Raw genomic sequence first — 12430 nt, forward strand, 5'->3', positions numbered from 1 at the left:
TCTGGGGGTTCTGGGTGATTGTGTGATTGTGTGTGTGTGTGTGTGTTTTACCAATTAAATCTTTGATAAATAAACCCAAGCCAAACTATTTCTGTTGTCATTGCTACAGTTGGTGACACTTTAGACAGTAGGGTTCTAAGACCCCACAAATACCTCTCTCGATACTTCAGCAGACTCAAAATGGAACTCAGGCCCAGCCAGCAGGATCTGGTGAAATATAAATCCAGTAGCATCAGGCTTCCTGATTTCCATGGTAAAGCATCATGTGTGGTATTTGCTTCCAAGCATCACAGTCCCTTCCCATCAGCCACATATTGCTTCCCATCTTAAAATTAACACCTGAACCGGTTATTACCCAGCACCTGTCAGAGTGTTATTGATGCTCAGACTATGAGGACAATTTAGGTGCCAAGGGGTCCACACAAGTGTCTAAGTTCTCATTGTGCTGGAAGCATAAATGCTCCAGAGCAGCAGCACAGGAAGGACATGTGCCCTCAGGGATGCTTCTGGAGTGACTACCACCAACTGCTAAATTAGTGTTACACAGCCAGCTGTTTGACTGAGAGGAAGTCCTAGAATGGGCCTTATGGAGAATGTTTCTCCCCCTTCTGTGAAACTAGGCAAAGACAAAACATATTTACATCAGCACTTTCAATACGTTTTCTCCCAAGTTCAGGTCAGAAGTGACTCAACTGAAGTAATACGACAAAGCACTGTCTTGGAAAGTCAAGTAGTTGGTGTGGTGGGTGCAGTCCCCTCCATCTGGAGACCTCCTGAGATGCCCTTCTGCCAGTGGGACCAGAAATAGTCACAGTCTTTGACTACTCCCCTCAGCAGCTCTCACCCAACTAGGGATGACTGCAAATCCATCCTTTGTCAACCGGTAAAGCCAAGGAGCATCCTGCCCACATTGCCCGGGAACCCCCTTCTCCCATCTGGAGCAAGACTGCAACCAACACCTGCCAGGAACCCTCTCCATGTGGCTGTGAATTCATGCAGCTGTTCCCCAAGTTCTGTTGGCCTTGGAGCCAGTCTCTCTGCTTAGTTCCACTTTGTGTTCACTTATCAATTTATTTGAGTATGAAGACGACACCCTGAAGGCCCTGCCCTTCACGTCCTTGGAGACCATCTTCACGTTGGCCTTCAACTACCAGTGACAGATCATAGCATCCCTAACACCTGAACACCCGCACACACACATGACTGTCCTTTATTGGGTTTTGCTTTTGTCTCATTCTTGTGTCTATGTTCAGCAAAAGGAAAACAGGTATCATCCACATACCAATTAGCAGGGAGAAGAGAGCAAAGTAGGAGGAAGGGCCATGTGTCCAGTGTCTGGGAGCCCCCATCTGAGGAGTGGGATCTTTTCTGAAGGCTAGAGCAAGCTACATGTGATTGATATGTTTTCCCAAATGTATGTCCACTTCGCAGAGAGACAGTAGAAGCTAGTCTGCAGGGGGCATCAGAATGCTCCTCAGAAAAGGTGGTATCAACCCTGAGACCGAGGAGGGACTGATTTTACAGACATGTTTGAGGGGGCTTCCACACTGTGGAGGTGAATGCACTGAAGTCCAGGCACATAAGAGTATAGGGTTCAGCTAGGAGAAGGCAATGGCACCCTACTCCAGTACCCTTGCCTGGAAAATCCCATGGGCAGAGGAGCCTGGTAGTCTGCAGTCCATGGGGTCGCGAAGAGTTGGACACAACTGCTCGACTTCACTTTCACTTTTCACTTTCATGCATTGGAGAAGGAAATGGCAACTACTCCAGTGTTCTTACCTGGAGAATCCCAGGGATGGAGAAGCCTGGTGGGCTGCCATCTATGGGGTTGCACAGAATTGGACATGACTGATGTGACTTAGCAGCAGCAGCAGCAGGGCACTGGGGTGTGAAGCAGGTGGGGCAGGGGCAGGACATACAAGGCAGATAGGAGTTGAGATCCTGAGCAGGAGACTCTTCAGGCCTGTGGTTGCCACCTGAGGGCCACAAAGCCTGGGGAAGCTGCGGCATTCATGATGGGATGGGAGAGTCCACAGGCACCCCAAGCACATGTATGTTCTCCTGCTTTTCAATTATATATAGATACTTCATGATTAATGTGATACCTACTGAAAGTGTTACCAAACACAAAATGAAATGAAAGTCATTTTTTAATTCACAAAGGCTTTGAAAATTATAATGACACGAGCTCTTTTTCACTATGTATTTTGGTAGAAATTGTAAAAGTGCAAATATTATTGTGTGTGATCAGCAAAATTCGAAGGCATAATAAAATGTTTGGAGATGAATGCTAGAAGTGGAGTGTCATGAAAAGCTTCTCTTATTAAAAAAAAAAAAAGTCCCTGCTAGCCCACAGGTGCCATGGAGAGAAACCAAATGGGCTGAGCTAGAGGAAGAGACAGGAGGCAGCAGTCAGGAGGGTGCTGAGTGGCAGCACCCTGGTGGCAGAAAGGGGAGGACAATGAGGATGACATCCAACAGACAGGACCTGGTGACCCATCAGGTGAGAACATGCAGGTAAGGGAGTCTGGGCTGATGACCGATTTCTTGTTTGGACCAGTGAGTGGCTATGTTGGTGTGTTGTGAGCACAGGGCTCAGAGGATGGGGTGCTGGGGAGCCATGAGACAGAGGATAACTGTGGTCAGCTGAATGGCCCCCAGAAATATCCACACCCTAAGCCTTGGATTCTGTGACCAGGTGGGTCACACAGCAAAGGGAGATTAAACTTGCAGATGGAATTACGATCACCCATCCTGACCCTGGATGAAGGAAATGGCCACCCACTCCAGTGTTCTTGCCTGGAGAATCCCAGGGACGGGGATTCTGGTGGGCTGCCATCTATGGGGTCGCACAGAGTCGGACACGACTGAAGTGACTTAGTAGCAGTAGTATCCTGACCCTGAGATGAGATCATCTGGACCCTCTGGGTCAACTCAATACAAAAAGATGTGGAAGGGGAGGTCGGAGCGTCAGCAGGATTCCACGTGAGGAAGACTTGACAGGTCATCACTGCTTTGAAGGTGGAGGAAGCCCCCAAGTCAAGGAACACAGGTGAGCCCAGAGCTCCAGTGGAGAGAGGAGGAGACCCCCAGGACCTGCACATAGGACCCTCGCCCCGGCCACTACTTGGCTTCAGCCAGGAAGACCCAGTTCAGAATCTTACCTCTAGAAGCAGAGGTAAGAAATCAAGATTTTCTTTTAAGCCACTGAGATTGTAATCATTTGTAACCTAACAACCCCTGCTGCTGCTGCTGTCACTTCAGTCGTGTCCGACTCTGTGCGACCCCATAGACGGCAGCCCATCAGGCTCCCCTGTCCCTGGGATTCTCCAGGAAAGAACACTGGAGTGGGTGGCCATTTCCTTCTCCAATGCATGAAAGTGAAAAGTGAAAGGGAAGTCGCTCAGTCGTGTCCGCTAAAGTGAGCTAATTCTGAAGTAGCCATGGGGCGTTAGGGGGGACTGAGAGGAGATGCTATCCAGGAATGTGCCTCCTTTTAGGACGAGCATTTGTTTCCACCCACGCACCTCCATCATATGCAGACCCACCTCTTCAGGACCTGGTTTCATTGTTAGGGGTGGGTGCTCCCTGGGGTGACAGGGGATGTTGCAGTTGGTAACTCCAATAAACAAAGGTTCTAAAAATGGTTCAGAAGAGCACAAAAACAAGAGCGCGTTTGGCTGGGCAAGGCCTTTCCAAGTGAAGTGGGTGGAGGGAAGCCCAGCCTGATTGGGAATGCAGGGCCCCACACCCACTCGCCAGCCTTGCCCGACACCCAGGCTACCTCAGTGCTGTGGCCGTAGTCTTGAGTCTTGCCACCTTCCAGCCAGGGGTGAGGAGCCAGCACATTTGCCCCCCACCCATTCACCCTGTGCCATGTGCTTGGAGTAACTGAGTATTTCTCTCTTCTATAAAAATGAGTGGAAATTGAAAAATGAATTTGTTATTAAGCATAAAAAGTGTAAGCCTCATAAAATTTAACAGAGATGAAGATAAAAGCCTTTAGGGGCCAGTTGCCAAGTTGAATCAATTGTGCGTCTTTCCCAGAAGACATTAAAAAAAAAATGAGCGGAGGATACAGGATGCTTGGGGGTGGTGCACGGGGATGATCCAGAGAGATGATGTGGGGTGGGAGGTGGGAGGGGGGTTCATGTTTGGGAACTCATGTACACCCGTGGCGGATTCATGTCCGCACCTTCAATGTATGGCAAAACCAATACAGTAAAGTAAAATAAAGTAAAAATTAAAATTAAAAAAAAAAAAAGAGCGGGTGCTTCCTGGGGCTTATGGGCCCCTGTAACCTTTATACTCAACAACCCATCAGCCAGTGGGGCAGGTGCCACACTTGTCCCTGTACTGACATGACAGGTTAGGCACAGAGAGGTTAGGAGGTTAAGCTACTTAAGGAACCACAACCAGGAAGCAGCAGAACCAGGATTCAAGCCCAAACAGCCTGACCGCAGGGCCCAGCCCTACTCTCCCCTCTGGCCCATTGCCTCTCCCAGAGATCATGGCATTCCCAACCCCCTGCCTGTACAGGCCCCAGGACAGGCCAGACATTGCTCTGCCTCAGGGCCTTTGCAGCTAATATTCATTTTAGAAAGCTTTTCTCCCCTCCTTTTAGGTCATCTCTGTGAAGACATTCTGAACTCCTCTGAGAGACTGGGAACTCTCTCCTTGTATTCTGGGAAGGCCTGTCCCAGATAAGCGAGATGGGAGTGGGACTGGGGGAGGAGAAACTTCCAGGCTGTTCTGGGCAAGGGTCATGTTGCCCATGGAGGCCAGGAGGCTAGCTGCCTTTCAGGACTCTGGAACACATGCAGATGGGCAGTGGGTTTATTTGCTCTCTGCCCAGTTTTCCAGTCCACTGTGGTTGACTGGTCAGAGGATACAAAAGAACCAAACCCTGGGATCAGAGGCCACACGGACAACAGAGGAGACTGAACTGTCCTTCACTAGGTGACCAGGAGGGCTGTCCAACCCCTGGAGATGAGGGATCCTAAGCCCTGCTGGCCTTCACTGTGAGCTGGTGGGGCTCAGGGCACCCCCCACGGCCACTGCAACCCTTGGATGTTCACCCCACATGTGCACACATGCTGTCATCCAGGACACCAAGAGCCCAGTGAACAGGGCAGCCCTGTCCACATAGGAGGAAGCCAAGGCTCCTCTGTGCCGTGTCAGCCCCCACTCAGCGCTGCTCTGAGCCTGGACTCGGCTCTGAGAATAGGGACGGAGGCCAGCACTTGGCCCCTCACACATGAAGGTCCAGAGGCTGCGTGTGTCAGACGTAGCCCTGGAATTCTCACCCCCTACCCTGAACAAGCACCTAATGGTAGCCAGGGACGCGTTCCCAGGACACCTCTGGGGCCTGCGTCTCCACGCGCCTTATGTTCTCTTCACTCCCAGAGAAATTATTTGGTGGAAAAGGCAGGTGCCCTAAGAGCTGTAGGTCAGAATTTGTTTGCTACCACCTGGAGAGCGTCTTCAAAGACAGAGTTCTGCTCAACAGCATTTATGCTTAAAAAAAGAAAAGCATGACTTAGGGGAAAAGACCTGCCCTGTGTAAGAGCTCCTCTTGAGATTTCTCTTTAAGTCTGTCAGGCACAGCAATTAACATTACAAAAGGTTCATTTCCACACACTTGGTGAAAAAGGTGGACCCTGTATTGTTACATTATGACTGGCCTGCCCAACTTAATGCTGAGCATTTCCCAAAGCACAACTCTGATAGTCTCCAACACAATAATATCAAGCTGTAAATTTAACGATGCTTAAGCTTGGAAGTAAAGCAAAAACTCAAGCACATACTTTTAAAAAATTCTGGGGACTTCCCTGGCAGTTCAGGGGTTAAGACTCTGCACTCCCAATGCAGAGGGGAGGGGTTCAATCCCTGGTCAGGGAACTAAGATCCTGCATACTGCAAAGAGCAACCAAAAAAAAATTTTTCTGCCCAAGTTTCCATTTTCATCATGAGGTAAAAATGGAGGAAAACGTCAATTACAATTCCACCTTTACTCTTACAAATTTGGCAACGTATTAAAACCTGTTGCATTTCAATGTCAACCTTCTAGATTTTTAGCTCTAACGGGACAGGCTGCATCAAGCTAAGTTAAGAATAAAACACTTGAGAAAAGCTCTAGAACCTAGGCTACAAAGGTGTTCCTCACAAACCACTGGCGATCAGTGGTCCTAAAGGCAGAGGGTGGCAAAGGTGCCCCACTCCAGGGGACCAAGAATGGCCCCATATGCTGTCACAGGCATAAAATTTCTTTCAAGTTTTGTGTTCGGTCTTAAAAATTAACTTGCTTTGTACTCCATGACATTTGCTTTAATATATAAATACTGTTTGAAATCACTTAGCAGTCAGAGAGCCCTCCTTCACCCCACTCCACACTATGGCAGGCAGAGCCCCACCTGGGAGGTTCACGAGTTGGTGAGCCAAACCCCAAGCTTCAGATGCACTTCATTAGCCCTGTTTATGGCATTTCCACAAATGAAGTAATTTTATTCACTCAGGTTGTAATTAAATGCTTCAGGAAACTATGATATCAATTTCAATGTACTGAAAAATAAATAGTAAACAGTATATATTTCAGTTTTTAAATGAAGAAATTAGTTAATTTTATTTACTAACAGAAAAAAAGAAGCCCCTAACGTAAAGTATAGCCTGATCATTTACTTTTTATATGAAGAAACACAAATTGGATTTTTTTTAATAGAAAAAGGACAAGATCCACAGAAAGATAAACTCCTCTACCTGTTGACACTAGAGAAATTTCCCCAGTTGCTGGCTGATTTTGGTAGATCTTTATCACCAGTGCAAGCCTGACATCAAACTCAATGCATTCGGCTACTTCTCAGCAACTCAGAAGCAACCCCATCCCAGAGTAAAACTGCTCTCTGGATGTGGCACTGTTTTTCCTCCAGAACATAAAGCCCTAAAAGCCACCATCTGGAACAACACAAATATGTCACCATCTGTGGTTTTCTGACTGTTCTACAGTGTAGAAAGTGCTGAGCAAGGGCACTGTGGTCCCTGCCACCACCAACTCCATGGCCCCTGACCTGCACACTGTCTCTGCTGCCAGCTCCCTGAGAGGTGTCTGTGGATTTAGTGGGTTTCAAGAGGCATTCATTTTAAAATAGGTTCTAAGAGATGTACATGTTTTAACATGGGCTCCAAAATGTGTGAAGATACACTTAGAATCACATCTCAGATATCATTAAAAACAGTTCTGTTCCAAAAAGTGTTAAAAGAGGAAGCCAGGCTTCCATCACAGCTGTTCCTGTGGCCATGTTTTTTTTCCCATAATTAAAAGTCTGAATCGGCAGCAAGAACAGCCACATATATACCTGTGTTCATGTGTGTACACAAAGAAGTACCTTTGGACTGACTTAAAAAAAATAACAAAGACATTTTGTTTCATTTCCTAAAACACCTGCCTGCTACAGCCCTGCTAGAGTGTTCATTTCCCTGCAGATAGGGCAGGGAAGACTCAGAAGTTTAGAACCAATCCAGGCAGGTCTCCTGAGCGCTGTCATCATAGAGGTTCAGGCAGCTTGGCTCATGTGCATGACAGCAAACATCACACTCTGATCTCAGTGTGAGTCGTTTCCTAAAGAAAAGAGAGCTGCAGGCTACCACTGTACTCCTCATGGCATTCTGGCTGTTCACACGATCTCAGGATGAAAAACCCCCATCAACAATTTTTCCTTTTTGGTCTACACAGCACCATTGTCAGTGGGATGTTTTTTGTTGGTTGTTTTTAAATCTTAAGCAATGGGGTATAAGAATATAACCACAGTGTCTGATTTGAGGTTTTACAGGCAGAAATCTTTTTTTTTCCTCTGATTTTTTTCCCTTAAAACAAAAGGGAAAAAAATATAAGGTTTCAAAGCTGAGTTACTCTGACCAGCCTTCAGTGAAGGGATGGCTAACCACACCATTTCCTCTTTGTTCCTCTGTGTTATCTCATAGCAAACTTTCACTCTGGACACACAGATCTGAGGTGTGCCTTTTTCATATTAGATATAAATTAATCAAAATGTCTAAAGCTCTAAATTTCCAGAGTTATGAAAAATTCTTAACTTACTTCAAGATATCTTGCATAAGTATCTCATCCCTCAGCTCAAACAAACAAGAAGGTCAAAGGCAAGAAAGAATAACATAAATTGGAGCACCTCCTATAATCCATATATACACGCACTCGCTATACAGGTCCTACACAGTCAAAGAGTCATGTCAGCTAATATAGCCTCTAGGGCGGGTTTTGTCGGAACACAGCCAGCTGGGGTCCCCATCAGCATCATACGAAACAGCAATACTTCTTCCACCAGGACTTGGACAAGGTCTTCATCTTGTCGGGAGTCCTGCTCTTGGACTTCTTTGGCTGCTGCTGGGAGTCCGAGTACTGAATGCCGGCCACAATGGCTGCATCGAAGACCTCTTTGAGGTTCTTCTGAGTCAAGGCTGAGCACTCAATGTAGGAGGTGGCTTTGATCTCCTCGGCACACAACTTGGCCGCCTCCTCGGGTACCGGCTTCTCTTTGCATTTGTCCAGCTCAATGAGGACTTTGACGTCTTCTCTGAGGTCCGACTGTGTCCCCACGAGGATGATGGGGGCTTTGGGACAGTGGCATCGAATCTCTGGAACCCATTTCTCACTGACGTTCTGGAAGGAGGAGGGACCCACGACACTGAAGCACAGGAGGAAGATGTCGGCATTGGTGTAGCACAGAGGCCGGAGCTTGTCAAACTCATCCTACAAGGGAGTCAAGCACCCAAATGTTATCTTTTACATCAGTTCTCATCAGCAGAGAGATCATTTGAACATTTTTCTGGAAAGGGTCTGGCAGGTAACAGAAAGCCCACAGGTGGTGGAAGGAAGAACCAGAGCCCTATAAAGGCCCCTGCTGCCAAGTGGGGCCTCACTCCCAGCTCTGCAAAACTTGTCCAAAAACCTTCCTTACTGCTCAGGACCTACTTGCAAGTTACTGTAGAAAAGTCCTTATATTAGATGGATTTTCAAAATTTACTTTCTCTAGCCTTCAGGCTAGCGTAACTCAGACTTACTGCTTCAACTCTGATACTTAGCCATGCTTTTAAAATGTAGATGGTACCCACACTGATCCTCGGGGCTTCATCCAGACCCCAGGAAACCACGGTCTGAGAACTCAGCAGCTCTGCCCATCCTCATGGCAGCTGTGAGCCTGGCTCACTTCATCCGATCTGTGCCGTGCATACCCAGGGCACACTCAGGACACACTTGTTGCAGAATCATGGGACTCAGACACAGGACTGGAATTGAGGACCTAGGCTCGGACACTGTCTCAGTGACCCAGAGAATGTGTGCCTCTCAATGTCACTTAAAACACAAGTGAATATGTTCTCACACTTGCTGAATACACCTTTTATCTCACTTTATCTTTTCCTTCCTCCTTCCTTTTCTCTTACTTTCCCTCCCCTTTTCTCTCCTCGAACCCCAGGAGGCCTCCAGGAATGATGCTTTGGGAAGATAAAGGACCAGAGAAAAGGCGTACCCATCCTACTTCCAAGGGATAAAGAACTGAATGGAATAAGTCAGAGTTGATTATATAAACCAACCATCACCCTGCTGAGTGCCTCACTGTGCGCATTCACTAACAGAGATGCACACAGGACTCTGGACACCAGACCTAGGGCATTTGGCTAGGAACAGACACACATGGCCTCAGCCCTCATAGGGACATGCATGTGTGCATGCTACCTGGCTTCAGTTGCGTCTGAATCTGTGCAACCCTATGGCCTGTAGCCCATAGGCTCCTCTGTCCACGAGGTTCTCCAGGCAAGAATACGGGAGTGGGTTGCCATGCCCTCCTCCCGGGGATCTTCCCAAGTCAGGTATTGAACCTACATCTCCTGTGGCTCATCACTGGCAGGCAGATTCTTTATCACTGAGCCACATGGGAAGCTCTTATGATTCTTTACAAACTATTATTTACGTGCATGTTTTGTTGCATCTGTGGACTTTTTCTAGGGATGAAGAAAGCCTGGATCTTTTGAGTTTACGTGCCTCATCTGAGGCCCTGTATTTCAGTTTATAGGGCAACAACCAAGTGACAATATTGAAGCTGACCAGCTAAATCCTTAGGAAGGAATATGGCATCTCACCATGTCATTGCCAATTCTCCACCTTCTATATGCAAAAGTTAAAAAGAAGAAGGAAAGAGAAAAAAAAGTCCTGGATTTCTCAGTGCCAACTTTGTGCTGAAAGAAGAAACACAGAAACCCAACCAGGTCGCCAACAGCCCAGCCCCAAGGATCTTCTAATGAGACACTCCCTCTGTTCCCAGAGGCCCGCAAGAAAGCAGCACAGGATAGTCTCTCAGGCAGGTATCATGCCTGGCCAGGCTCTGGATCTGGGGTTGCATTATCAATAAAAAGAAAAGCAAACACAGCCCTGGACCTTGGGACATGGCTTCAGCAACCTGGCTTCCAGACTTGCAGAGGTTCTGGCTGAGGGACTCAGGAAGCAAAGCAGAAACTAAACCCTGCTGCTCACTGCCTGACCAGAAACCTTAGCTATTTGGAGAAATAAATGCCGCACACATACGTGTGACGAGTCCAATTGGAATGGACCCTTAAAGAAACTAGTTCTGAGACCCAGAGATTTGCCTGGGGTTTAGGGTAGGGCTGGGTGGGGCTGACAGGTTGCTGGACAGCCGAGCTGGTCTAGCAGCAACTGGTTTTTGTTTTTTTTAAAGTATAAAGACTTTCCCAGGTGCCTCATGAGTCAGAAGGCTGAAAAGTTTTCACCTGCTATTGGACAGGCTCTTGCAGTCTGATCAATTTCCACTGGAGTGAAACTGATCACAGTGAAATTTCCATAATGAGTCCAGTGTTAAAAACTTTTAACATTTTATATGCATACCAGGCCCCCAACAAAAAGGCCCCAAGGCATAAGAAGCAATTTCTAGTTATTTTTCCAGCTCTCAGTTGCTATGTAAAACGTAGGTCTGATCCCCAGGCAAGCTGTGTCCACATTCTCCTGGTGTTTGGAAAGGAGGCAGCTTGAGTCACTGTATCCCCAGGAAGCTACCGTGATGACCGCTTGGGGGGACGTGCCACCACAGGCTGGGGCAGCGCTAAGGAAATATGGCCGGTGTCAAAGCAAGTCCCTTAAAAAGGGAGGTTATCGGATCTGGAATAGGAGGATAGGAAAAGACTATCACCTTGCCCAGTTTTACTAACAATCCAAACAAATACTAATTGATAGCTGGGGAGCCGGGAGAAAACTGACTTTATCTCACCAGTTGTGTATTTTTTTTAATTTATTTTTATTTATTTGGCTATTCTGGGTTTTAGCTGTGGCCTGCAGGATCTTTAGTTGCATGTGGGATCTAGTTCCCCGACCAGGGATCAAATGCAGGCCCCCTGCATTGGGACCACAAAGTCTTTTTTTTTCCGCAAACTTTAATTTTTTTTGTTTTTTGTATTGTGGTATAGCTGATAAACAATGTTGTGACAGTTTCAAGTGAACAGCGAAGGGACTCAGCCATACATATATGTGTATGAATTCTCCCCCCAAACCCCCTCCCATCCAAGCTGATGCATAACACTGAGCAAAGTTCCATGGGGAGCACAGAGTCTTAAACCACTGGACCACCAGAAAAGCTATAGCTGTGTATTTTTCATAGTTTTGAAGATGTTTTTTTGAAGATGTGGTTTTCCATAAATCTGTAGATGGTGATCTCACACATTACACTATTAGGCATACTAACCACTCCATCAGGTAAGAAATCCAGTGAATCTCAACAAAAACACTGCTGAGAGACCAGAAGGAAAATTTCCAAATAAACCAAAGCGTACCAACTTGCACTGAAACCTTTTCATTTCCCAAATTATAAGCTTTTTCATGAAACCATTTCTAAAATGATTCTTGTGATTCCTTAACTTTGAAACAGATCCTATTAAAGAAAAAAATCAAATTCTTCCTTGATAATTCAGGATCATTTCTACAAAGCGTTCCTGGTAAAAGTCCTAATTCTCTTCCAAAACTGCTCAGAGGTTTTTCTCCTGGTCTACCCATCCTGTCCCTCAAACCGATGTTGCCTTCCTCCTCCTGTAACCTCGTTGATTTCTTCACAAGTTCTATTGGGCTGGCAAAGAAGTTCATTTGGGTTTTTCTGTAAGTGCCTACTGAAAAATCCAAATGAACTTTTTGGCCAATCCAAGACTAAGTGGTTTGTCTTCCCCCACAGACTATAGTCTGTCAAGGGGCAAGCCATGACTTAGGCTTGCATCCTGCAGGACCCAGCACTCCATTTATTTATCAATCCAGTCTACAAATACAAGCAAAGTCCACTATGGGCCAGGCCCCAACCAGGCACGAGGCAGGAACTCCAGCCCAGGAAGCTGTGTCGGCCATTAGAGCTGACAGGTGAGCCAGTGG

General features: G+C 46.8%; 1 protein-coding gene across 1 annotated transcript in view; it reads right to left on the bottom strand.

Annotated features, from left to right (window-relative positions):
* Window positions 1-6312: 6312 nt before the first annotated feature.
* The window catches only part of RHOU (ras homolog family member U), a 9612-nt gene continuing 3494 nt past the window's right edge, over window positions 6313-12430 (bottom strand). The window contains exon 3 of the mRNA XM_040242791.1: window positions 6313-8761. Coding sequence (XP_040098725.1) covers window positions 8306-8761 — 456 coding nt within the window. The 3' untranslated portion in view covers window positions 6313-8305. The remainder of the gene's footprint in view (window positions 8762-12430) is intronic.

The sequence above is a fragment of the Oryx dammah genome, unplaced genomic scaffold (genome assembly GCF_014754425.2).
Source record: "Oryx dammah isolate SB20612 unplaced genomic scaffold, SCBI_Odam_1.1 HiC_scaffold_6, whole genome shotgun sequence".
Lineage (NCBI taxonomy): Eukaryota > Metazoa > Chordata > Mammalia > Artiodactyla > Bovidae > Oryx > Oryx dammah.